The 25956-nt window shown below is 38.8% G+C and overlaps 1 protein-coding gene across 1 annotated transcript in view; it reads right to left on the bottom strand.

The window, feature by feature from the left end:
* Window positions 1–25956, bottom strand: part of FREM2 (FRAS1 related extracellular matrix 2) — a 140196-nt gene that overhangs the window by 5063 nt on the left and 109177 nt on the right. The window contains exons 12-21 of the mRNA XM_037377789.1: window positions 25592–25722; window positions 24502–24660; window positions 23377–23680; window positions 20601–20732; window positions 19636–19967; window positions 10046–10238; window positions 7565–7669; window positions 6346–6473; window positions 6126–6260; window positions 1247–1373 (exon numbers count right to left, since the gene is read on the bottom strand). Of these exons, the coding sequence (XP_037233686.1) occupies window positions 1247–1373; window positions 6126–6260; window positions 6346–6473; window positions 7565–7669; window positions 10046–10238; window positions 19636–19967; window positions 20601–20732; window positions 23377–23680; window positions 24502–24660; window positions 25592–25722 (1746 nt within the window). The remainder of the gene's footprint in view (window positions 1–1246; window positions 1374–6125; window positions 6261–6345; window positions 6474–7564; window positions 7670–10045; window positions 10239–19635; window positions 19968–20600; window positions 20733–23376; window positions 23681–24501; window positions 24661–25591; window positions 25723–25956) is intronic.

Genomic DNA, 25956 nt, shown 5'->3' with positions numbered 1-25956 from the left:
AGGCTGTAATCACAGGGCACACTCTTCCACGCACTCTGGGCCATGTGATAGCAGTAGGAGGCCATTTGCTGTCGCTGTAGCCTGAACCACTTCAGGGGCTGCTTTAATTCTGGGCTATACTGGGTTCTTCATTCAAGAGGTGACTTAAATAATTATGTACATTATGTACAACTCTGTATCAGATCAGGGTGTAAGTTTTGGCCTCCTGACAATGCACTTTGTTGAAGAGATGGGGTTTTTTATGTCAGTAGGATCCTGTTTACACTGAATAAGAGTTTGTTTATAGTTGGTCAGACTGGCATACTGTACAAGGGAAATAAACATTATGAAAAGTCATAGAGACATTTTCTGAGATTTGGCTCCCTACTGTGTAACTGCATTTCAGCTGTCTGATAATGTTTAAGATAAGACATGCTTGCCAGACCTGTACAAATAACCTGGGCCGTTGCTATGCAGGCAAGGAAAGTGTACTGTGTGCAGTGGTCAGATACATATGACAGAAAGTGGTTGGGAAGGCTGAGAATCTGGAGAAGGAAAGGAGAGATATTGTGTTGCTTTTACAACAATTTGGAGCAACTGTAAGGGAGACCAGATACCTGCTGTACTGTGCAAGAGTGTGCAAGTACTGAGACTGTGCAAATACAACACAAAAGACAGTCATGCATTCAAGGTGCTGGCACTCTACGCAAAAGAGGCACGTGAGGAAAGCAGAGGAATGAAATGACTGCTTAGGTCCACCGACAAATGTGTCAACTGACTCAATCTTTCCAACCTCAGCCCACTCAGTGGAGGACAGGGGGAAGGGAGAAAGCCTTGATGAAAGCACTGTTCAGTAGCAGCCAAAACATTAGCATGTTATCAACCTTGTTCTAGCCACAGATGCATAGCATGGCACCGTAGTGGCTGCTAATAAGAAAGTTAACTCCATCCCAGCCAGACCTAGTACACTCAAATGCAACACAGACTGTATAATATTCACTTATCAGCTAGGAATGTTCTTCATATCAGCCAACATTTATAAAGTGCTCAGTTTATGGGAAAAGGTACCAGCACTGTAACCCTCAGACACACCAGTTTCAGTGCAGAGTGGCCAACAACTCTGATGTAAATGGCCAGGTTGGAAAGGCAAATGCAAAAGAACACAAGCAACAAGCCCAAACCCTTGCTCCTATCTTGTTTTGACTGAAACAGGACCCTGATAGTGTGGAACACACATTAAACATGCATGAGGTGTGCACAATTGTACCTTCTGAGAAAGCAACATCACTTTCTTGCCCAAAGCCCATTGAGCCATCAGATAGCCAAAGTGTCTTTTTGGAGAGGAGGAACATCTGGGTATTCAAGCTGAACTCAGCCGCCACTGGATCACTGACCTAAAACACAACAACATAAGGCTCTTCAACAAGCATTGTTTAAAGACTCTTAAAATACAGCATGACTTTCTCCCAATGTACATTATTCATCAGCTCCCCAGATCTACATGCAATAATACAGTTTAACCAAAAAACTTCTTTGTATTAGACCTATACTGTGATATATTTTACATGCATACAACCTTTGAGTTATCTGCCTCTGTGATATTTGATAGTATTCTAGGTTAGCTTCTTTCCACCTCATTTTTCCAGGTCCCAGCCAAAAAGGTGCCCAGGGCAACTGATGTGTAGGGGTAACATAAGGAAAATATTTCCCTCAATAACTTGTCTCCATCTGACTCATCACAGCCTGTTTTCTCTATCCCATTTTCATTCTTACATCCAAGTCTCACCTCTGCTACTGATCCTCTACCAATTATTTCAAAGTACACATTGCTGAGGATTTAGTTGCAAGTGTCAGTTCTTCTGATGTGCTGCAGGATATCAGATCATGCATGTGAAAATGCACCAAACCATGTGAACATCTTTTTATGTTAATATTTATCTTTATATATTTGACACAGTTATCTATGGTTCCTCTTTGATTACATTACAAGAATAAAATAAATTAATACTGTCAGCAGCAGGTTCTCATTGGGCCATATAACATTAAGTCAGAAGGCAAACTATACAGGGACATGGCATAATAAAAGGGTAAGTATATAGTCAACAGAAGAACTAGGGAGAGCCCAGAGTTCAAAAAGATGCAGTGTACTTGAGAAACCAATATGGAAGATGCACACATTTTAAAAAAAAAAAACCAAAACAAAACAAACAAGAGGTCACTAAAATAAAAAAATACTGACACATATATGTATATTTATGTATACATATGTAGATGTGTGTGGAAAGGAAGTAAGGAAAACAGAAAAGAAAACAGTCTTGCCAGCGCATGGACAAGGGACTGATGGAATGAGATATAACAGTACCAACAGAAACTACTGCTGCAAGTTATACAGCTAACACATTTATTCTTCTTCAAATCCCTTTTTCACAACAGGTTTATCCCAAATTATCAAAGCAACAGAATTTGTCAAGAAGAATGTATAGCTGAAATAGATTTTACACCCACTGCTACCCTTCAGAAAAAGGAACCCTACCCCCATAGCCTTTTCACAGAAAAAAATAATTTAAAAAATCATTTCCATTCTCTTGGAATGCTTCCTTCTTAATGCCTGGGATTCAGGCCCACAGCTTCAAAAATCTGACTGGCACAACAGGTTTCCAGCTGTGGTTCTGAAAAAGAATCAAGCATGGCCTCATCAAGCTCTTCCTGGGCAGAGTAAATGTCCACTGAATAGGAAACAAGAAGTGTGTGTTCAGCTAAAGGCTCCGGACTTCAGCCTCACAGCTTACAAGAATGGTAAGAGCAATGGCATGGGTAAATACCATGCACGTAGCTATGAACACATCTTTTAGGCATCCTATTCTAAGCTATTAATTTTATTTCTGTTTTATGTGTAAGTCTCAGTACTGCCAGTGGCCGACATAGCTGTTATTTATGACAGTAGTTTAAATGTAATTATTTTCATATGCATTGGAGCCATTTTAAACAAGAGTTCTTAAAAAATAATCTGTGAGGACCTGCTGGGTGAGATGAGTACTGTCACTTTATTTGCTTATTTTCTATGCACATCAAGCCTCATATGGATGACTTGGGGACAATGCAGGTCACTCATGGTAGACATCCCCACCTCCATGGGACTAAAGCCCATGAGATACTTGGTACCTCAAGAAGCAGAGAATTCTTGCGATTGCTCCATCCCAGGGCTGCAAGTATCTTGACTAAGGAAGTGCTACTGTCAGGAAATAGTCATGTACATTTAAAGAAAGGAGATGCTGAAAGGACTGGGATAAAGCAGAGCTTTGTGGTTGAATGCTGTTTGTGTTCAGGAAATTCCAGAGAGAGACAGTAGTAATACAAACCTCACTAGGGTTCCAGGCTACCCGTTTCCCTCTTCAGGGGCCACAGAGAAAAGAAAAAGGAGATGGGCAGATACATACTAAAGAAGGAAATGTAGAACCAAAATCTCTAGAGTGGAGACACCAAATATATTGCCTTCTTGATGTTTGATCCTTAAAATGGCCCCTCACTCATGAACAGTGAAAACAATTGTGAAGAAAATAAGAACAAAAAGTTTTCAAGAAAATGAAAAGCCTCATGTTAAAAAGCCCAAGAAGATAATTCAGTACAGCAGCTGGAGCACTAGACCAAGAATTGGGAGAAACAACTGTTCTGCCCCATGACTTCATCATTAGGCTTTACAGCCAAAGTCATTTTGGTCCAGTTATGACACCTGCGCTCACTGACTTCATCGAAACATATAATGGTTTGGGTTGGAGGGCACCTTTAAAGATCATCTAGCCCAATCCCCCTGCCATGGGCATAGACACCTTCCTCTACAATCAGGCTGTGCAAAGCCCCATCCAGCCTGGCCTTGAACACTTCCAGGGATGGGGCATCCACAGCTTCTTTGAGTAACCTGTTCCAGTGTTTCATCACCCTTATAGTGAATAATTTCTTCATTATGTGCAACCTGAATCTACCCTCTTTCAGTTGCCCCTTGCCTTGTTACTATAGCACTTGGTCTCTGGTTTTCTTATAAGCCCCCTTTACATATTGGGAGGCCACAACAAGGTCTCCTTGTCTCACTCTCTTCTTCAGACTGAACAAACCCAACACTCTCAGCCTTTCCTTAGAGGAGAGATATTCCAGCCCTCTGACCATTTTGAGGCCCTTCTCCGGATCCACTCTAACACGTCCATGTCTTTCTTGCACTGGAGACACCCCAGACTGGATGGGCCTGTGCAAAGTATGAGGTGTTGCCTAGTCTAAGGACCAGTGTCACAGTCTGACCATTCATGTTCACTTCTCTGTCTCTTGTTCCTTATTTCTAAAACAGTGGATACCAATGCTTATTCAGTTTTGCAGAATAACTAGAAGATCTTAGAGGTGAAGTGCTAGATATTGTCTACTGAATTTGTGCTACTGTACTGCTGTAATTGCTGCTTATTTGGGACCTGCTTTCAGTCCACATAGTCTTTCAATCTATGATGGAAGGGAACAATATTATGGGCCACAGAATCTCCTGAATTCCTTTTCCTATGGTATCTCAAGAAAAAGAGCTGGTCTTGGTTTGAAAATTATTGGTGATGGAGGACTAACTGGCCACAGTCCTTGGCGATTATGACACTGCTGCAATTTTGCACCTTATCCCTATTTTCAACTGATGTACCTGAAACTTCCATGTACTGTATTATTAAAGCTTTATCTGATATAATAACCCCTATAGTATCCATTTATTTGTTCCAAGGTAGTTCTTAGTTTTATTCATAGTTCTTAGCCATAGACTTCTTCCAGGTAAGAGTTAGGTCTCTTGCTAGGCTACTTTGCCCATTTTGCAATGATTTTTGCGGCTTTTATGAATTTTCTTTGAATTATCAACATCTTGTTTATACTAGGACCTCACACAAGCTCTGGTTTAGCATTGCTGTGAATTGCTTTAGAGTTCCTAGAAGCAGATTGGAAATCCCAGACAAAAGCTGAAGTGCTGAACTAGTATAAATTCCCATCACTCCCTCCATTCAAACTTTTTCAAAATGTTTTGCTAATTAACTCTGAGAAGGCAGGTTTCCTGTCAGATCATGTATCATCTCTCTGCTTCGCCAGGACTTAATGCCATATCAGGAATCATCTGTTCTCCCATAGCTGGCATAGTGTCAAATGAAAGCATAAAGACTGCATACATTCTCTTGTGTACTCCGGCTAATTCAACAGAAAAGTGATTGTGTATCCCTGACTGATCTGGATCGGATTTATACCATAAGATGACCTAATGGCACACATCTATACTATTAATGAGCATGAAACCACAGCCACACTATTCCAGTATTAGTTGTACTGGCTCCAAACAACAGAAATGATACAACTTCCTCCTTACACACCCGAAGGTTATGCTAGCCCTTTTTATAAGACTGTAAACTGGCAGTTTATTTTCTGCTAACTATCCAACATGACCCTCAGATTTTTTCCAGTCAATGCTTTCTCAGCAGAGTCCATATTTTGTTCCCAGCTACAGAGCTTTACAGCTGGGCTTTGTGAAAGGTATGCTGTTTTGCCTGTTCCCATGTTCCCATATGATCCATACTGCTACCTACGGCTGCAATTTGTCTCACTCTTGTGACTCTTAAAGCTAAGCATTTTAGCAGTGCTGGCTGTCTACACTTCCTTTATAGTCAGTGAAGGAAGTCCCGCCTTAGGCATGAATTAATCTCCCTCTGGAGGTCCCACCAGAGAACTAGCTCTGATCTTTGTGTCAGATTAAAACCTTATGATAACATTTATGTTTTCCTAATTATGTGATAAAACTATTTCATACCAAAGCCAACAGACAAGTAAATAATTCCCAAGGTTAGTTCATATCACGGTATCTCCCAAACCAATGTCAATGAGCTTCCTATCAGCTATCAAAGATTGGCCGTGCATTGAGGACAAAAAAACATTTATACCCATGTTACTATATTAGCCTTTACCAGTTGGGCAAAACTGGTTAAACAGCAGAGGGGGAGCATGTGCAGTCCCACCAATTTTGGAACTGGTTTGTTTAAAAGCAAGTAAATTAAGGTTCTAGTACTATCATTGTAAGACCAACAAAGGCAATTTTGGTAACAAACTGAAAAGGAAACATGATGAAGGTATCATTGTGATGGTACCTGCTGGAAACGGATATCCAAATCGAATGTGATCGGCTCTCTAGGATTGCAGATAACTGGTAGGTTGTACTCCTGATGTGGAGCAGTGGTACAAGCTATCAGCTTCACAGTGTATGTTCCAGAATAGTCTCGAACCTGAAAAGAGAGAGAAAGCTGTTCCACCAGCACCCTAACTAACAGGTTGGGGCAACAGAAGGCAGAGTGAAGGCTGAGGTCTTACCGCAAAATCTGAAACAAAGCTCCACTGCTGTACTGGCTGGTTGTACGTTGGCTCACTTCGGATGAGGCTGAGGCTAAATGTCAGGCCTGGGTGATCAGCTGACATAACCATGGAAATTAGAGATGAAGCTAGAAACATGTCAAGAGACAGATTTGTCACCTTTAGTGTTTCACTGCAAACTCTCAGAGCCTGAAAAACATTCCCAATAATTCATAAAACACGCCATAGTTGATGTTAATATATTTACAGGGCACTTGGTTTTATTAACTGAAACTAACAAAATCAATTACAGTCAACACAGCCGGGTTGGGCCACATAACCAGAACTGTCTGAAGATTAACAGGCAGGCAAAAGTGGAATGGCAAAGATCTATATTCCCTCCTGTTTTAAACTTGGAATGTCAGCCCAGGGAACACAAAATAATTTCTCTTAGTAATGTAACTCTTTTGGCTCTACCTGATAGGCAAAACCTAACACACTAGAGGACAGCTGCGGAAAAGTAGAAGCACTATGAAGGAGTTTTACAGGTCAATAAAACTGAATTAAACTAGAAAAGATTTCTTAAAATTATTTTTCCCCCTTCTCATTATTGTTCAGCAGATTTAATTTAGTTAATCTTTTCCATGGCCAGCATTCATGGTCAGATTTATATCTGTAGACAGCCTTACACCTGTGATTATTCTGAATAAAGGCAGTGGGGTTTAAACAGATTAAATTGCAGGATCAGGTCCTCAGCAATGACTAATTGAATGGCAGTGAGAATATTTTATTAACAGAGTGATACAATGCTCATACAAAACCTTTTCTTACTCTCTGAAAAAGGTCTAGATAACCTACAAAGGCTTCAAGTTAGAAAAGACATTTTAATACTAAGTTCCTAGGGCAACATCAGTAAATAGGTAATCATAGCTTTTAGATTAAAAACATGTATTTATAGATCCCCAGTGGACAGAATGGCCTAGATGTTCTTTTTTCATGAATCGGGCTCTTGATCAAGAATATCTCTGTTTTCCATCAGATTAATGCATATTCTATTAAGTTTGACAATCTGAATACAGTCATCAGTGACAAGAAAGTAATCCAAAGTAGAGGGAAAATCCTTATCTGAAGAGAACAGTACATAAAAAATTCAGGTTTCAGTAGCAGAAATAAGAAAAATTAATAGTATAAAATCTGGGAGAGATTTTTATAATACTGCTAAAATATAGATTATGCTTACCAGGATGGGACATCACAAACAGGCCATGAAACCGGGCTTCAGTCTTGAAGTTGACAACCAAGCGCCCCTCTTCACTGATACGCATGCTGGTTGGGTACAGGGAACCTGGCAGAAGAAGCCAATTTGCAAAGTTTATTCCTCTTGCAGATGACAAATAAAATACACTCCTGTGAAACACCAGCCCCACTCTTTCGTTTCCACTTAATCATGTCAGTTGTCTGGGAGGGGGCCTGCTGCTACCTTACGAGCTGACCCAAGATTCTTCTCCAACGAGAATTTACACAGTGGGGCCTAGAGTTTTCACAATGCTTCAGCTCTCCAAAGCACATACAGAACCTCCTGGCAAAACCATGGTGTTACACATTATCACGGACCCACACAGCTGCTCTAGTAGGCTGAGGAATGTCCACAGCACAGTGTGCTTGTGTTCAGGCAGCAGCATGGTCAGCTGCAAGGGAGTTCTATAGAAGGAAGAATACTTTTGTTTTCATAAGGTACTCAGGCTGACTCCTGCCAATGAAAGCTGCATCAGAGATACTCTTTAATCAGTGCCTCCCTATCTATTGTCCCAAGGCAGCACCCCTCAGCATTTAGTTGTAGCAGTTGGTTGTGGCTTCCATGGCAATCTGTTTGAGGGTGCTTGATTTTGTGAAACTCATTCTGACAGGCTTTGCATTGCTGGCAATTTCTGGCATGAATCCGGCTCAAAACACAGGCCTAATGTTTCCTAATTTCAGGTTACAAGGTCTTGTTTATATGTCAGAATTGGTTTAGTGCTGTAGCTTGCAGCCAAGTCCCTTTTTCTCTGCAGTTCTGCAAAGCTTCAGAGTTCAGGCATTTCCTCCAGTGCCCCCTTACAGCCAGCCAGTGATGGGCCCTCACTCTGCTTGCAAGGAGCAAGAAGGAAACGGGAATGTTCCTCCATGAATGTGTCAGCAAGCTAACATACTCACCAATATGAATGTATACCACCCACACAAAATCATCTGTATCAATCAAATGTATTGGTACATTAAATATATATATATATGTGTATGTATGTATGTATGCATGTATGAATTATTGCTTTAGAAGACCTGGACTGATTTACAGTTTTATGTAGAATTTAAGTAGAGCAATTATATATAACCAGAGGTATGGAAATAAACTGGAAACTAGTTAACCCCTCTCTGCCTGGAAAAAACTGCTGCTCATTGTGCAAGGCTGCGGAGTCAGAAAATACTGCCCAGATCAGATTGGGATTTGTTAAGGGTCTATCCTTTGCTACCTTGCTGTGTTTATCATCTGTTTTGTGCTGGCTGTTTTCAAAGGGAGCTGCCAAAGTCCAGCATCTCCATCAGCTGGCCATCAGCTTCTTAAACAAAGAAACAAAATACTTAAAGCATCAAAGACAGGAAAATGGTGGCATAGATGCACCACATAACTGCTAAGGCTGAGGATTAGACCTCGTTGTTATTCAGTGACTAATACATCATATGATTTGTGTCATGTGGTTTATTCTTTAGGCATGGCATGACATGTGCTTCATTCTTCATGCACTGTAGATTCCCCTTGCCACTCCTGATTTCCTGCTTTTAACATGAAGACAGAAATTACATAGCAATGACTTCTGTAGTTCATATACAAAGTCTGCAGAAACAAAAGATGGTTTTATGTTCACTGGAGTCCTGATACTGTATAAGCGTACATACATAATTATAGCCAGTGCCTGTATTCTACCTTAGGCTGAGACAGATATGGAACACCTGAAGCTTAATGCTGGGAAACACTAAGTAAATTTACATAAATAGAACAAAGCAGCATATAGGTGTAACTATAAACTTTAATCTTTCACAGACATCTGTATGTCACTATTTTAAAAACATAAATTAACTTTTTGCAAAGATAAATTCTGTAATGATAGAGTTTGATTTGTTGACTAGTTATAGTCACAAACATTTATTGACAGTATCTATCACATTTAAAGAATGTTTCACAGTTTATTACTCTAACACATAGGACAGGTTATTATACCCTTTATATATTTCTGTATATTTCAAATATTTCACAATTCATGTTTTCAAAACATCAAAGGTTTCTGAAACGGCACATTCATGTCCAGAAAAAAATACCGCAGAAAAATATCAATTGTTTTTCATTGAAGTGCAAGCATCTTGTATGGTGACAGAATATGAACACGTAGTGAACCTTGAAGTTCTGAGTAGAAATAGATGTTTTAATTTCTCCACATGTACTTCAAACATAACAAAACATTTATCTTTCTTTGCAATAAAAGAACTGATGTCAACTTTACATGGTTTTCATAAACACCCCAGCAGAGAACTGAGTCCTAGGAAATGACAGTTTGCAACTGATAATAAATTATATACTTTCTGGGGGCTTTTTAAAGTATTAGAATGATTGAAAAAAACATCCTACTGTGTGCAAACTATACTCTTAGTAAAAGAAGACGAGTTGGATGAAAAGAAAACCAGCAACTACCTTGGAGCTCTGCTTCAGGTGGGCTACCGATCCCATCCTTCCACAGGATGGCAGTGTCATACACAAAAGTCAACCGGAGCTCCGACTGCAGGTCGAAATGCTGCCAGCCTCCTACACCCACCGGAGAGTGGAAAACGTAGGAGACGTACAAGGGGACCCTAAGCGTGACATAGGACTGCACTAGGTTGAGAACCTATAAAAAGGAAAATTATTTATTTAGGTTAGTGGTCATGAAAGGCAACATTGCACAGGTAATCCAAATGCAAGAGAAAGAGAAGACGCAACTTGAAATAAATATTGTGACTGAATCAAATTCTCTTATTTTGCAAATTGCAGATGAAGTCCAAACCACCACATTTCAATGTATTTCACCTGAGCTTACATCTCCTCAAGATCCATTTTTGTATTTCAAACTAAATATGTGTTCTGATAAAACATAAACCTCTCAATTTTGACTCATTTTTATTCAGGTTTTTAAAGTACATAAGCAACATGGCAACAAATGAAGGTTTTAGAAATTTTTGAAATATCCTTTTGCATTTGCTCTATACTTGTGCCTTAACCAACTCTTTTGCTTACAGTCTTACATTACTATCTTCTAAGAAGCTCTTCTGGAAGACCCTGAATTTGCTCAGATGTCATTGCAAGACTGATTCCTTGGACTGTACTTACTCATCTAGAACTATTTCTTCCTTTGTGCATGGACAGTAGCTAACACTCCATGCAAACACACAAATCATACCATTTATCACTGTCTGGAAGAAGTAAAAATAATATTCAAGTTGATATAGATTTAAAACCAGACCCTTTATGCATATATTGTGAAAAACAATAGCACTGTATTTAGTTATTACCAGCCAGAGAATTATATATTCTTCTCATATATAGATGAAAAAAGACAAGAGCAACAGTGTCAGTAAACTGTCACCTCTTAAGATAACTCTTACATGATATGTGGATCTAAATTTTTCTGAAGAGACTTTGAAACTACGGTTTGTTAAAAATACCTTTTCATTCACATCTCTCTGATTAGAAATGTGCAATCTAGATCAATTTAGAGCATTCTGGATTTTCTTAGAAAGCCACGGAAGGAAAGGCATTGAGATCATTTCCCGGTGGAAAACTTTTCAAAGGCATAAATGGTGTTCAACTCTCATTTATTTCCGATAGAAATTCCATACATAAATTTGTATTTGAACATTTCCCTGGAGTGATTACTTTACAAGCTTCTAAAGAGTGTTTTGCACTATCAAAAAACTCCAGCATTCAAAGTACTTTACAATCTGTGTAATAAACAAACTGTTTCTGGGTTCACACAGTGCCGTGTCAGGGGGCTGAATGTCCATTACTTTACAGCTGGTTTACATTTCCAAATGCCAGACAAAACTTTCAGTAACACTATGAAACCACAAATTTACTGCCAGCACTGAGTGAACACTCTGAGCTAATTAAGGAGTTCATTATGGCAAATGTTCATAGCTGCCACAACTCACTTCCACGCATGACACTCCTTGATCTACACACTATGCTACCAAACCCTTTCCACTGACATTGTTTGCATTGTTCCATACAATGTGCTAGCCCTTAGACAGCAGACAAACTGGAAACACAGAGTGTCATGCAGTAAAGCAGCCTGGTAGATAATATGAGAAGCTACAGTAAGAGATTATTTTCTATTAATGTTTGTTGGTTTTACAGAAACACAATCAAGAGCTTCTATTTGGAACAAAACAAGAGGGTTTACTTCTCTATATGTATTTGATGACAAATCAAAGTTAGACAAATATATTATTCTTTAGGCCTATTTAAGCTGCAAGTTTATCTTTGGGAAACCTGCACAAATATCTCAGCAGTTACTTAAGACAATTTGCTAAATTGTTCCAAATAACAACACAGAATTCTCACTTTATTAAAAAAAAAAAAATATATATATAGCTATGACGCAACTCTAAGTGCATCATGGTTTGCCCTTAATTCAGGAGTAACCTCAAACATTTGTCATTTCCTGGAACAGTATCAAGAACTGAACACATTTGCTAGTATAACAAATGTGTTGCTATTGAAAAGTCATCCCAGACAAACTGTCGTCTTTTCTCTGTGTGTTTTTGTTCTACATCTGCATGTTGTACAGTAAGAATTACACATTGAAGTCAAAGACCTGAAGTTCAGCTTGTTTATGAGGAAGAGACAAAGGTACATGATTTAATGTATGTCCACTATCCTTTTGAAAAGAAGCATACATCATGCTTAATGATAATGTAGAGAAGGACTGGAATATCACACAAGGAGAATTTAATGACCTTGAGGACTTGAATAACAGAAGTGAGATGAAATTTTACAGCTTAAAGTAATAGAAACTAGTGAGAGAGATTTCTGCTAGAAATTAAAGACTTTGCTTAGAAACAATAGAGGGGAAAAGATTTTGGTACGTGAATTGATCACATCATAACTATGACCTTCTACCCTCTCCATGTGATATGATCCTAAGATAAACTGAGGAATGGGGTAGAAATTAGAAGCATGCATGCCATTATACAGAGCGCTAGTGAGAGCTTATCTGGAACAGCTTTGATCATCCATGCTTGAAAAAGCCTACTTTGCATTGTAGACTGCAGAAAAAGAAATCAACATAATCACAAGAATGGCATAATTATCTGATGAGAAGAGACTAAAATAGCCATGTTGGTTAGCCTAGTACAACAAAGGCTGAGAGGGAATACGAATGCTGTCTATACACGTCAGGAGATGAACAGCAGAGAAGGCCACTGATGATGAAAGATGGTGCTGACATGGGAACAGACGGGAATAAGATGGCCATGACAAACACAGCCTAGAAATCAGAAGAATTTCTAGCACTCAGCGTGGTGGCATTTAACAAGAATAGTGAAGCCATGAAATCCTATTAGCTTTTAGATTAATTTTACTAGTGTTGGGACCACATTACATAGAGTTAAGGCAGTGGCCTGGACAGAGCGATCCACAAACCCCTTCTAGTTCGGTGTCTTGTGCTACCTCAAGTGAAAAAAACCCAAACACCTTCTTTCAAAGTTTTTCCTTTCAAAGTTTTTCTTGAATTTCAAGTCCAAGGTACTATTGGCTCTTCACATGCAGTGCACATAACACAATCCATTAATGGGGTTTGTAAGCCACATGTTAGGGTTTTCTTGCCTCCATTCAATGGGAGCGTAGTATTAGCTCAACTCATTTGTACTGGTGGAAATCTAACCATGGGATCCCTTCTGGGTCTAGCCTGCCTGAAACACTGCTCCTTTGCCATATATCACCACTGCTTTGTGGGCAAATCTGAAACTATGGTGCTAAAGAACTGTCTTCATTTCTAGAACCCTAGAATTTAGAAAGGTCTTCCTTTTTAGCAAAACCCATATGTCCGGGCAGCAGGGCTGCTTGCCCCAGCCTAGGAATTTATTCAGTAATTCTCTGGCTATCGGTATGAACGTCTGTGTGCTTCCATCAGTACAGCTGCCCTTATGTGTGATTCATGGCATGTAGAGAGAGGAAGGGGTTCTTGCTAAACCAGCTGATTGAGTTTTTATGCATACAAATCCTTCTTCAGGCACTTGTGGACTTGTGGGTGTGGAGGAAAACCTACAATACCGATAGCCAGAGAATTACTGAATAAATAGTTCTCTTTCCTAACAGGAAACGAAAACTTACAAGGCCCCCTCATTTCCTGCTGTCAAGGAAAATGCCATGAAGGGCAAACTAATCTTCAGTAGGCAGAAAAGAAAAATCTCAAGACATGCTACGTGAAATACAGAGGACCTTTCAAATAACATAAAAAGGAAATTAACTGCAGACGAAAACTGTGTCAGAGTAAGTGAGCAGACCCCTACCACCCCCCCCCACCCCCCCCAAATGAATTGATGGAATGTGTTACACAGATGGGGGAGTCTTACTTCTCTAGCCCTCTTACTAACACCGTTTAGGTGAACATGAGAAAACATTCTTTCCATTGAGTTATCTTTATTTTCCAGCACTGCCTGCGAAGCCTATTGAAAGTAGCCAGCTGTTCATATTTTATCTCAATGTGACACTGATGAAACCAAAATGGTAACATAGAGTTGTGTAAGTGTAGGATCAGCTTAACTGCTGTAGAGAGACAGGACAGGTGCATAATGTATCTATGCATTCTATGCACAGGAGATTTTAGCAGTTGTACTGACAAAACTATATTCATTAACATTAATTTTAAACAATAGTAGGTGGGTGTGACTTTTAGCCTTCAGATAGCAGGAGAGAAATACACACTACAGCAACAGCTCAGCTAAATTGGGCAAATTGTGTCTAATAATCTGTGACAGTGCTAGGTCTGGAGAACCTGAGAAGGCAGAAGACTCAAATTTTTCCAAGCAGGGAACTCTTACTGTTAGTATCTGAAAAAGTGTACATCACAGATCACTCAAATAGCACATCTCAAAATTCATGTGTGTGAGGGAAGAACATAATTTATACTGGATATTGATATAAGAAGCAGAATTTCATACATTACTTTTTTGCAAGTCAAAATTTTGCAGAGCACAAGATCTGTTTTTGAACACTGACAATTCCCATTTAAGACTTAGGAAATATTAATGGGAGTTTCTATAGGTGTTCTCCTTTTGTTCCCTTTTCTGTTGCAAACTGTCAAACTTCATTAAGTAAAAAAACATAATTAGTTTGAGAATCTGTCATGTAACAAGTGAGAATATTTACAACAAAAAATATTTTCAGTTAATGCTTTGGGGCATGGACTCTGTTCTACTTTTATATTGTGCTTTATTTATCTGGCTTACATTTCCAGAGGGCAGAACTTGGCAGTGTGTGTGTGCATTGTTAGTACTGATAAAATCAGAATTATAAATAACACAAGTTCATGTTTTATATTGTATATCCCAATGAAACAAAGTTTTCATGAAAACTGTCTTTTTGTCCTCCAAATTGGCCTAAACCTCATTTTCTGTTGCATTTACTTGCTATGTCTGTGAATCTGAGTCACAGAAGTTTAACAATGTTATCAAGTAACTGTTTACACAATATCAAAGTGGTAAAGTTAAGATTTCATCCCAAGAAGGCAGGCAGCCAGGTAGGTCACAGGTGAAATGCAAAGCAGGTTTGTTTAAAGAAGTCTGAATGGAGAGGTGAATGCAATACAGCCTTGAAATGCCAGCTCCTTGAAAAATTTAACCTCTGACTTTGTTACACAGCTGGTGCATTAACTTTATAGTAGAGTGTTTTCTTCACAGCGCTTAGTGAATGCATGTGTTTGCAGCTGGAGAAAAAAAACGTTTGACTGTTAGCGAGCTTCCATGTCAAGGGAATACAAGTTGCAGGGCTTTCTTAAACTTGACTGTGGTGGCTGCACTGAACAAAAAAATCTGAAATTAGATATTTCTGTCTATTTGCATTTTACAGCATCTAGTAAGATTTTCAGAAGAGCTGACTTTTCCCCCTAAAGTATAATTTTGGTAAAACTAGAACTGGTAAAGCTGGAAATATAATGTTTCTGTGTAATAAAAAAACTCTGTACGCTGCCTCATATAAGCTGTGGCTGTACATTCGTGATTTTAAAATCTGTTTTCACATGGGATTTCCAAACACTCTGTGCCATAACCTGTGTGGCATAAATGTGAACTGAACATACTGGAAAAAAGGCATTTTCAGTTTTGGCCAGAAATAACTGTTTTACTTAGAGACAAAACACAGTGCTCAGCTGTGTTCAATTACAGTAACTTCAAGGTATCAATCTGTACATTCAAGTATTTTAATATGTGTTCTTTACTTTCTTGTTTCTGTCAAAGACTTTCTTAATTGGCTGTTGTTAATAAAATTTGTTTGAACGGTAATTTCCTTGCTTCCCTATGCCAGGTTTGGCAATGGACTGGAACTAGGGAAAGTAACATCCATATATAAATACTTGGCCAGAACCACACAGAAGATTTTAAATGCCAAAATGTCTGGCTACAGCAAACAGTTATAACAGTAGGAAATGAGATCAAATGATACTCCATACTATCAAATAAGTCTAGGCCAACACTTCTATATATACTTTATTTAAGGATAGCCACTTGTTTGGTTTTCACTGTTTCATTTTTTAACTTCCTTTCATAAATATGTCATTGTTCTACACCTGCATCTTAAGAATGAGGTGCCTGTAGTACTTGACTCTCACAATGTCCCATGAAGTTCAACATTTACTAATTACTTGAAAATACAGGAAGACAGCCCTTAGGTAGGCAAGTTCCACATTTTTGAGGCCTATACATATCCAAAGACAGACACTGACACTTAGGCTGTTACTGCAGGTTGTCCAAAAGAACGCTGTTGCTGCTAACCATCAAAGCTGACCTTAACTTTAGCCAGAACAGAACTACAATCCAAAAGAATTAGCTCAATTTAAAGAGGAGCAGATCTTTATTTTTAAATATAAGGTGCTTAAGCTGCACATCTAAATCCATGTTTAGACACATAAATTCCTGACTTTTCAGATGTGGTGAATATGGTCAGACCCCAGGAACAAAGCGTCTAGCTGTAGACTGAAAGGAGTGCTGCATCTAACTCATGCAGGGTTTGCTCAAGCACAGAGTAATTGAGAAACAGAATGGGTCACAAGCAAAAGGTCTCAAAGAAAAAAAAAAAAAAAGAAATCTCAGACCTTCTCTGTATGTATTATGACAGTTCAGGAGTTCATGGGAACTGGCTAAGACAGCTGCAGCCTGCAACAAACACTAGGAGCACTGCCAGAAGAACTACACCAGCTGCAGGTCTCCCACCTCACTTCTTGCTGATTGAAACTCATCTTCTTCCCCTACCATAGAAGGAACACCTATAAAGTGAAGTTCCACAATCACACAAGATGTTGCCAGTTACTTTTGTGAAATCTCTCTGAAGCAACAGTACTGTCTTTGTTTGACCATACAGGTATTGGAGAGCTAGAATCAAAAAACAGAATTTTGAGCTTAGAGATCTAGCCAAAACTGACGCTATTAAATTTGCAGTGGTAGCAGGATGTGGTAAGAGTGTTTTTGTTGTTTATCTCTTCTGTCTGTATAATAGAACTTAAGCTTCCTTTGTGTGCTAAAAAAAGATGGTGAAAACCATAGCTGCCAGCTTTCCTCTCACAGAGGAGGATTATTAATTGTTCACTGAAGGAGAAAAAACCAACAATGGTGACAACCACAGAGATAGGGCACTGACTGCCTCCCCTCTCAGCTGGAGGGGGTCATGTGAAGATAAAGACCAAACCTGGAGAAGAATTAAATGGAGGTGGGGGAAACGGGGAAGGCAGCGAAGCGCATACTGGCTGTGGGGCAGTGCTTCACTGCTAGAAGTAATTCAGCTTGATATTTCACTTAACACACTGTAACCTCTTAGCCATAACCTACGAGGCACTAAAGAATAACTTCAGCTGCAGTTTCATGGCTCTCATAGCTCATGTTCACCCCATTCTGCTTTTAAATGAGTGGTCTTACCTAAAGTACATAATGCTTCTGGAGCTTAAAGCAAGAACAGCTCTCTGCCTTGTTCACATTAGCATTTATGCATGTCCTCCACAACTGAGTATACAGGTTCTTTTCATTTACCAAAACAGTGGAATGTATCCTCTCCTTTGTTTACACACATATAGGTTTTATTTAAACACATATTTGTCTAAAACAGCTATTCAGCCTTTTCCCTAAATGACACAAAAATATTCAAAATGGAAAGGATTCATACCAGGCCTTCCTTTCTTTTCACTGTGGGAGAAGTGCCTTGCATAGGTCACAGAATCAGAGCCACAGCTGCTTGGCAGCTGTGTGTGCTTATGTGCTTATCATTGAGTTGTGTGGGAAATAAGAATATATGATTGCATATTTACATGGGCATAAGGAGATAGTCAAAGATGATGAGTTGAAGAAATTAAATCATTCTAAGAACAGTGAAGATTACTGTCATTTTTATCTTGTGGGAATGTGTAAGTTTTACATTCCACACTTGCATGCCACCTTCTTCCCTCTGACAGTTCATAGTCCCAGTGGAATGTGCCTGTAGGAGGATCTGCCTGTAGCAGAGGGGCAATCCCAAGCAGATGCACCAGCATCAAGTGAGCTTTCAACATGAAGGCAGAGACCTTCTGGTTTTATACCTTACAGAGTATGTAGTCTCTAGTTAAATGGGACAGAATGTTAGGAACTGAACTCAGGGCTAAAGAGAACCTGGTGCAATTTCTTGTCCAGCAAACTGACTGATCACCTGCGGACACCCACAGAGTATGGTGGACTTTAGGTGTGTAAGTATAAAAAAAAGGAAAAGCAGTTTATCTGATTAGGTATCTACATGTCCGTTGGCACCTATGCTTTTAGTAGTAAAACAGCTTTGTTGTTGCACATGCCCATAGGCTTCTTTGGGCAACAACACACTTTTCTCATCTGTTAAGGCCTCATGTCATTTCGGACTTACAATAAGAATTTGTGCATATAAGTCTACTGAGGTCTGATAAACAGATGGATCCTTGGCAAAATTAACACCTGCCAAAAAGCAGAGAAATTATGGCCATTTCACACAGTGGCCTGATCCTTTCCACAGTGGCTCAACAAGGAAGGCTAGCAAGCCAGTAAAGTAAGTTAGCTTTATCACACAGTTGTCATGCTGTGGATGGACTTCTCTGAAATGAGGTACTGCATTTCCAGTCTTTCTTCCAGCCTGTGGGATTATTCCCCAAAGAGACTTTTCTGTGTCATAAAGGACTGATCTTCATAGCTACAGCTTTTGTAGTCCAGAGCCTAAGTGGTATCAGACAGGCTTATATGGTAATTATACAAGGAAGACCTAGGGATTAACTTCGCTCTCAATGTACCAGAAAAAATCTTGCATCCTTTTGCTTCCACATTACTATGGATCTATAGAAATAATTTTCCAAAGAACACCTGACGGTCTCACCAGTCTCTTTGTTTTAACTCCCCAACCACTTTCACAGCTCTGTTCTTTGTCCATTCCATATTAGCAGCTTCTCATTGCTTCCTGACCAAGGAATTTTCTGCTGGGTGATGCAAGATCACTGTGCTGTCTGCACTGGTGGGTCTTGTTACCCAGTGAGCGAGATCAGCAGAGCCAAGCAGCTGGTAGGACACTGCAGTCCAATGTTATCAGCAAGAAGGCTCTTCACAATTTTTTAAACTCTTTTTTAAGATACACCATGACTAACACTAAATAGCCCAGACTATAAATATGCTAAAAGCAATCCTTTAGAAGCTTTTCATTCTAAGAAAAGACTAAGGTGGCTCACTATACAGTAAAAGTGTGATTGATTTGTCCTAAAATACTTCAAAACTGTATTGGGAGATAACAATAGCAAATTTCATTCAAACTAAATTATTCCCTTACTTTCAGTCAGACAAGGATTTCATATATAACCTATTAGCATTTAATGAATATCAATAGATTTATAACATAAGTTGGCTTTGGGGGAAGTCTGTTTCTTCTTAAGAAAAAAACCCAAAACATTTTCCAAATAAATTAATTCTAAACCCACTTATTTTTACCAGCACAGTTGCATTACAAGGGAAATCTTTCATTTTAAGAATACAGTACAAAATCAAGTTACACTTCCGTACCTGTCCATCTGTCCCAATGGTGCCTCCACAATCTGTGAGGAGCTCGGACATGTCATAATAGCTAACAAACTCCCATAAACAGGCTTCCAGATTCAGATTGCGGTAGAAGCGTAGGGTATTGAAGCCCCTAATTATTGGGCTGTATTGATAGGGAATGGTCTCTCCAATCACATCTGGATTTTTGGTAGCATCAGTTAAGAAACCATGGTGGGTCTTCACTTCTGTGTAATCCAAGAGGTTGGAGCATTTATGGTTTCCAACTCTAGTTCCATCAGGGCTAAGGGTCAGCTCAAAGTTGGAGAGCTCTCTTGTAGAAATAACAGGCAGCATGCCTAAAAAATATTAATTTATATCACTATCACTAAATTTCAGTTGTCAGAGCTGCTTAATTTAGCCAAAGTTTGTCAAACACTAAGCTTGTTATGCAGTGCTTCTGTATTTTTTACTTATAATGTACTTTAGAATTCAAAGAAAGTTGATATGCTAAGTGTGTATGAGAATGTTATCCACAACAGCTATATCTTTATACCATGAAATGTGAAATAAAAATTTTCTAAATCTCCAACATATTTTTTAGTCAGGACTTAGTGCGATTTTTTCAGAAGCACATAGTAATTAACTGATTTTATATTTTTTTAATAAATAAATTCTTCTTTGGTATATCTCTATGCACTTCAAAGGAGTTTTACAAAGTGCAGGTCTAGTTCAACTTATGTAAACTATGCAATTAATCTGAAAACAATCTTCACATCAAAGACTATGTATCAATACAGTATCTTATGCACCTTGTTGCAAACTGCACTTTTACATTCATCACATTCTTCTCTGGTCCCATGTGTTAAAAGATTATATTATTATTTAGGCTATTTAAAATGACATGATTTAAAATGGCATGACCAATAAAATAGCACAAATAACAGCTTGTTGTATGTGTTCTCTCAACTACACAGCTGATTTTGTCATACCATCAATATGTGGCATTGTGACAGTCAGTTTGATGAGGTTGGCATAATCAGGATCTTCTGGGCCGGTATAGCGCAGTTTGGCAGAGAATGGTTCTGCTCCAACTACTCCTGACATATGAGGTTGACAAAGACCTAATGGAAAAAAAGAGACAGTAACTTTATGTCTAGAAGAAATAACCTGTACTTTCCCTTGCACTATTTTTAGATGTGCTCTTTTCCACTGTACAAGTTTCCAAAACAAGGAGAATTTTCATGAATGACAAGTAAATGCTTTCAGTAGCATTTACCAGAGGTTTGAACAGGAATTTACGCAAAAGAGGGTTCAAACAGAAATCATTGCTAGATCAGCTGGACCACATTTTCAGAACCAGGTGATGATACCGCACCTGTACATTTTCAGCTGCATGCGTCAACCATAGCGTGAAGTCAGTGTCAAGTGCCAATACTTTCTCACACAGGTCCTCAGAGGCATACACTTTTACTCCTCCCACCCTCTTAAGCACACACACAGATTTATGGAAGATACCTGAGTAGTGTTCAGTTGGTTTTGGCACTGGATTGGGATGTGAACCTATATATGCCTTCATAGGACTCTCTGAGCCCTCTGTTCCATTAGTGACTGAAATGTAGTTAGAATATTGTGTCAAAGGATCTTTAGAAATACTGTACATATACCAACGTAAAGCCAGCTTCAAAGTTAGATCAAGTTGCTCAGGGCCTTGTTCAGTTGCATGTTGAATTTGTCCAAGAAAGAAGAATCTGTAACTTATTTTGGCAATCCTTTTGAGGGATAGTTCAACTTGTTCTGGTATTAGTCCTGCTTTGTAGGACCAGAAGATTAGGTTTGCAATCATATAATTTGAAATCCATGCGGCTTGTAGTTGAATCATTCAATGCAGAAGTGTCTGCATTCTGGCCACAAGAATCATAGCACATTGTCATGCAATGGCCAAAGGATCACAAGGTACTCTAAGAAAGAAATCAGTAGAAATGGAAAATCAAAACAGTTGCCTTTGCCCACATTTCTACTGTTTGCCCATTTCTGAGGGATTACAAGAAAAGAGGAGGCAGGGCTCTCCTCTTGGAGAACATACTGGTTCTGGTGCACCTCATCTGGCTCAGCAACTCCAAGTTGGAAACTTCTGGCATGAGGAAACAAAATTTCTCTTCTGTACATGATAGCATCTTTTGTTTGTATTTTTTCTCAAATGCAAGTAAAGCATACTAAAGAGGCTAAATACAATTTTTTCACAATCTGCCTTACATTTGAGAATTTGGTCTATGCACTGGAGGTCAAGCATCCTCAAAACTGAAAATATTCAAGATTTTGTCAGGTTGCTCTGAACATTGCATTTCTTTCAAAACAGAATCTTAGAATTTCCTTTATGTTGTACACGATTTTCAGGATTGTTCATTTCCACATCACAGGTTACCTCAGGTAATATATGCATGGCAATTCAGTCCTGAGCCTGAGCTAACCAGCCCTGTTAATTTGTCAAGTGTAATCCAAGTAACACATTATAACTGAGCCAGTCTGTTTCACATGACAGAACTAGCTCACCCAGCATAAGGTTGTCTGCCTTTAATGAGCACTACACTGCGCCTTGTAGGCAATACCCTTAGACAGAGTCCTCTTTAGGGTGTAGGATTCCTGATAGTACAAACAAAGGTGACTTGAGCCTACAGTCAAAATGTGGAATAAAGGATAGGGGTTAATAGAGATTCTATTAATTAAGCTACTTAGAGCCCTAACTTAGCAGAATAAACTGTTTTAATTAAAATATTTAGTTGGAAAGGCCAAGGAAATGAAAATGATACTGCAAATGAACAATCATGTAATTTATTATCTATCATAAGGTCTCACAAAACCCAGAAGAGTTAATTTTGCTATGAAAGCAGCAGAGATGACACAAAGAATGCAAAATGGCTGCAGATGGGTAATAAAATAGAAGGCTTTGTAATTTACCTTGATTGCTGACAATTACTCACTCTCCATATTATAAAATAAACATAAGTATCTGTGCTTTCTGCAACAAAATATCATATGCTCTCAGACTGTACTCATGTGCATGTCAGCTCTTCATCTCTGCTTCATAATGTTGTTCAGTACAAGTTTCATGAAAAGAGCTGGCTGGGCAAAGGAGGTAGGCTACAGTAACTGCTGGCTGAGAGAAAGCGTCATCAGTTCGGTACTGATTAGGTATCAGAGAGAGACAAAGAAAGTATCAGAAAGAAGGATGAATATTATGAATAACTCAACCATGAAAAAATTTTATCTACACCCCATTATTGGACAACAGTTGCATTAGTCCTTAGTCGAGGAAGATACTGAATCTTGGGTGTCCAGTGAGGCCAGAATGCCAGATGAAGCTTTTCTTCTGGCTAAGCATTCCTAACAGCATTCCCATGTGGGTTCTCCAATGTCTAACAGGAGCTGAGATTGCAACACAACATTACTACATTTGAATTCAAAGGCCAACAGAAACCAGCTTTCACTAATTCCATTGCACATTACATACTATTCTCCTAAACATAAAAGTTTGTTTTTAAAGTTGTGCTTTTAAAGATGTGGAAAATTAATAAAGAGAAAAACCATTTTCTTCACACAATTCTCTGCTGTGTGAAGAGAAGAGTTTTTGCACCGCCTCTACAAACAACAGAAGAAAAGCTGAGACTGTAATGTCAAAACACCTGATCATCTAATCAGATTTTGTTAGGATGGAATCTGGGATCCAAAAGAGGTCTGGGGGTTTTGCAATATGTAATGATGTCTTACCTTCTGACGTGCTTATAGTTACAATAGGGCTCATAAGCTCAAGACCCTCATTCCCATCTGAATTCACAGCACGAGCCGCACACTGGACACGAGAACCAGCTTGAAAGTAAATGGAGTCAAGTGTAATCATCTTGGAGGAAGTGAAGAAGGTATCAAAGTCAACCTCCTTCATGGGGCTAGTCACACCATCAGGACCAGTGGGTGCACTTACAAGCCACCGGTATTGTGTCAGAGTATTATTGATGTTCTCACTGGCACATATAGAACCAGTCTTGTCAAAGTCTTCGTATTTAGGATTACAAGCCTGCAGAACAAGGCAGATGTGTTAAATTTTTTTTGCTTCATGGCAAAGGAATTTTAATTTACCAAGAGTCAGTAATCTCAAAAACATGGAATTGACAACTCCAATAAATCTATTAAGAAATCAATTTATTTTGACAGTAACACTTTCAGCACTGTTATGGTATATTAAAAGGCAGGTCTAACCATGCTTATTGAAATAAAAATATTATTTTAAATTATGGTTTATTGGTGAAAATCTAACTATGTTATGAAGGTACAGACTACACTCTCACATATATATTTTGGATTTCAATATTTCTTTTGGTTTTTATATTTAGGAGAACTATTCAACATAAGATGCATTCCTGTGCATAAGGAACGGTGTGAGAAACCAGCTGAAGATGCAGAGAGTCCAAAACCTTCCTCAATGCATATGAACATTCATGCAAACTTTTCAGTTGCAAAATTACAATGAAAGAAGCCTGTAGGACTTCAACAGACAGTACTAATTTTTCAGTCTGTATCACTCATTGAAAACAATTTATCGCCAGGGATTTTAACTCCACAAATTGAGGCAAGACAATGCAGGAAATAGTAAAATCATGCAATCACAGACTTAGTGTGAACATCAAACTGCTCTTAGTGATGAACAAGTGAAAAATCTTTCTATGCTTTTTGTCCTCTTGAAAATTGATTTGTTATCCAGACAAAGTAGATTAACTCTTAGGACAGTTCTAGTCTCATGCGTGACTCACAACAATATGGATTGATACTGAGCGCCTAAAGTCCATTGAACAAAATCCATATACTGATTTTGTTCCATCTTTCCACAGAGATACTCACTGTGATACAGATGACAGGATAGCCAGCTATGGGACTTGTTCTGTCTTTGGCACTAGAAATATCATCATATATCAAAAGGGATGCAACTTGCGGGACAGAGGGAAAGGTGACATCTGCCATGCTGTTCATTTCTTCAATGTAAACAATGGCCTTGGCTGTCTGAACAATGAAAAGGCAGAAATAGTTCTCTGTGAATATTTAAATAAACAAGGGGATTCAGGCTAGACCTTGATCAGAATATGTGTAGCCTTTGGAACATTGTCCTCAAAGAAGTTCTAACACCTCAACTGGATGAGCTGTTGAAAAAGGGTTGAGGCACTGGAAAGTATATTGCAGACTACAAAAGCAAGAGCTAAAATTATATTTTTCTTTTCAGAACACTGAAGATACCAGACCCAGTGGGGTACCTTTTGTCCCAGCTTTCTTGAATCACTTCAGTACTCTGGCAGAACCCTAATGTGCAGTGTATGCTTTAACGCCTGGTGGAAATGGGACGCTTGTCATCAGCAAAGGCTGTGTCTCTGCTGTCTGGCCACCTGGAGTCAGACTATATATATTGTGATACTGATGAAGCGGTCAAAGGGTTTGAAGAACATTATATGCAGAATCAGAGGAATATACTGTTCAAATTAGAAGTACATATGTTATAATGCTAAATACGAAAGTGTGGCTATTTCATTTCACACAACGAGAATATTAAAAGGGTTTTGAAAGCAGAAGTTATATTTCACCTAATTGCTCTTTTTACAGCATAGAGGTTATATTGTGTTGCCAGGGTGTGTTTCCAAGAGGATATCAGTTTTTAGGACTGATTCTATGAAGAGAATGTGTCTGGAATGGTATCTTGAAGACTTCAGTCTCTCATTGTTTCCATGACCCCACGAACATTATTCCCTTGGCAACAATCTGTTTTGGGTAGGTACTACTGTGTCAGCTGGGATGATCTTCTTTGTCTTTTAAGATACAAGCCAAGATATACAAGCCATATACATGGCGTGTATAAACCTTAGAAGAAGAGTAAAGCTGTGAGCCAGAAAGTAAGGTCTGTTTACCAGATTTTGCTGTTGAGGACTTTGCATCAGTTTGTTACCTGTATTTCTGCGACCATGTTCTCGTCAGGCTTCAGGTGAACAGTGAAGGCTTCTCTCATCTCCCTTACTCCATCAAAGAGAACTTCAATCTCCACAAAGTGCTGTGTTTCACCTTCCTTAAACTCAATTTCTAAAAATATAAAAAGACACTTAAAAATAAATCTGTTTTTTCATAACAAGCTGTAATTCTAGACCCAGCCACGAGAGATGGCAGTTAATACTCACTTTTAAAATTACAGATGTTCATATATTTAGTTTAACCTCTTTGATGCTAAAAATAATAATAATGAATAGCAGTGAACACATGGAAATCACTGAAAATAAAGCATTATCATCATCAAAAGAGATTTGCAAAGACCAAGAT

Source organism: Falco rusticolus, chromosome 2, assembly GCF_015220075.1.
Source record: "Falco rusticolus isolate bFalRus1 chromosome 2, bFalRus1.pri, whole genome shotgun sequence".
In the NCBI taxonomy this organism is placed as follows: Eukaryota; Metazoa; Chordata; class Aves; order Falconiformes; family Falconidae; genus Falco; species Falco rusticolus.
Note: the sequence above shows the minus strand (reverse complement) of the source record. Positions and strands in the feature narration are given on the sequence as shown.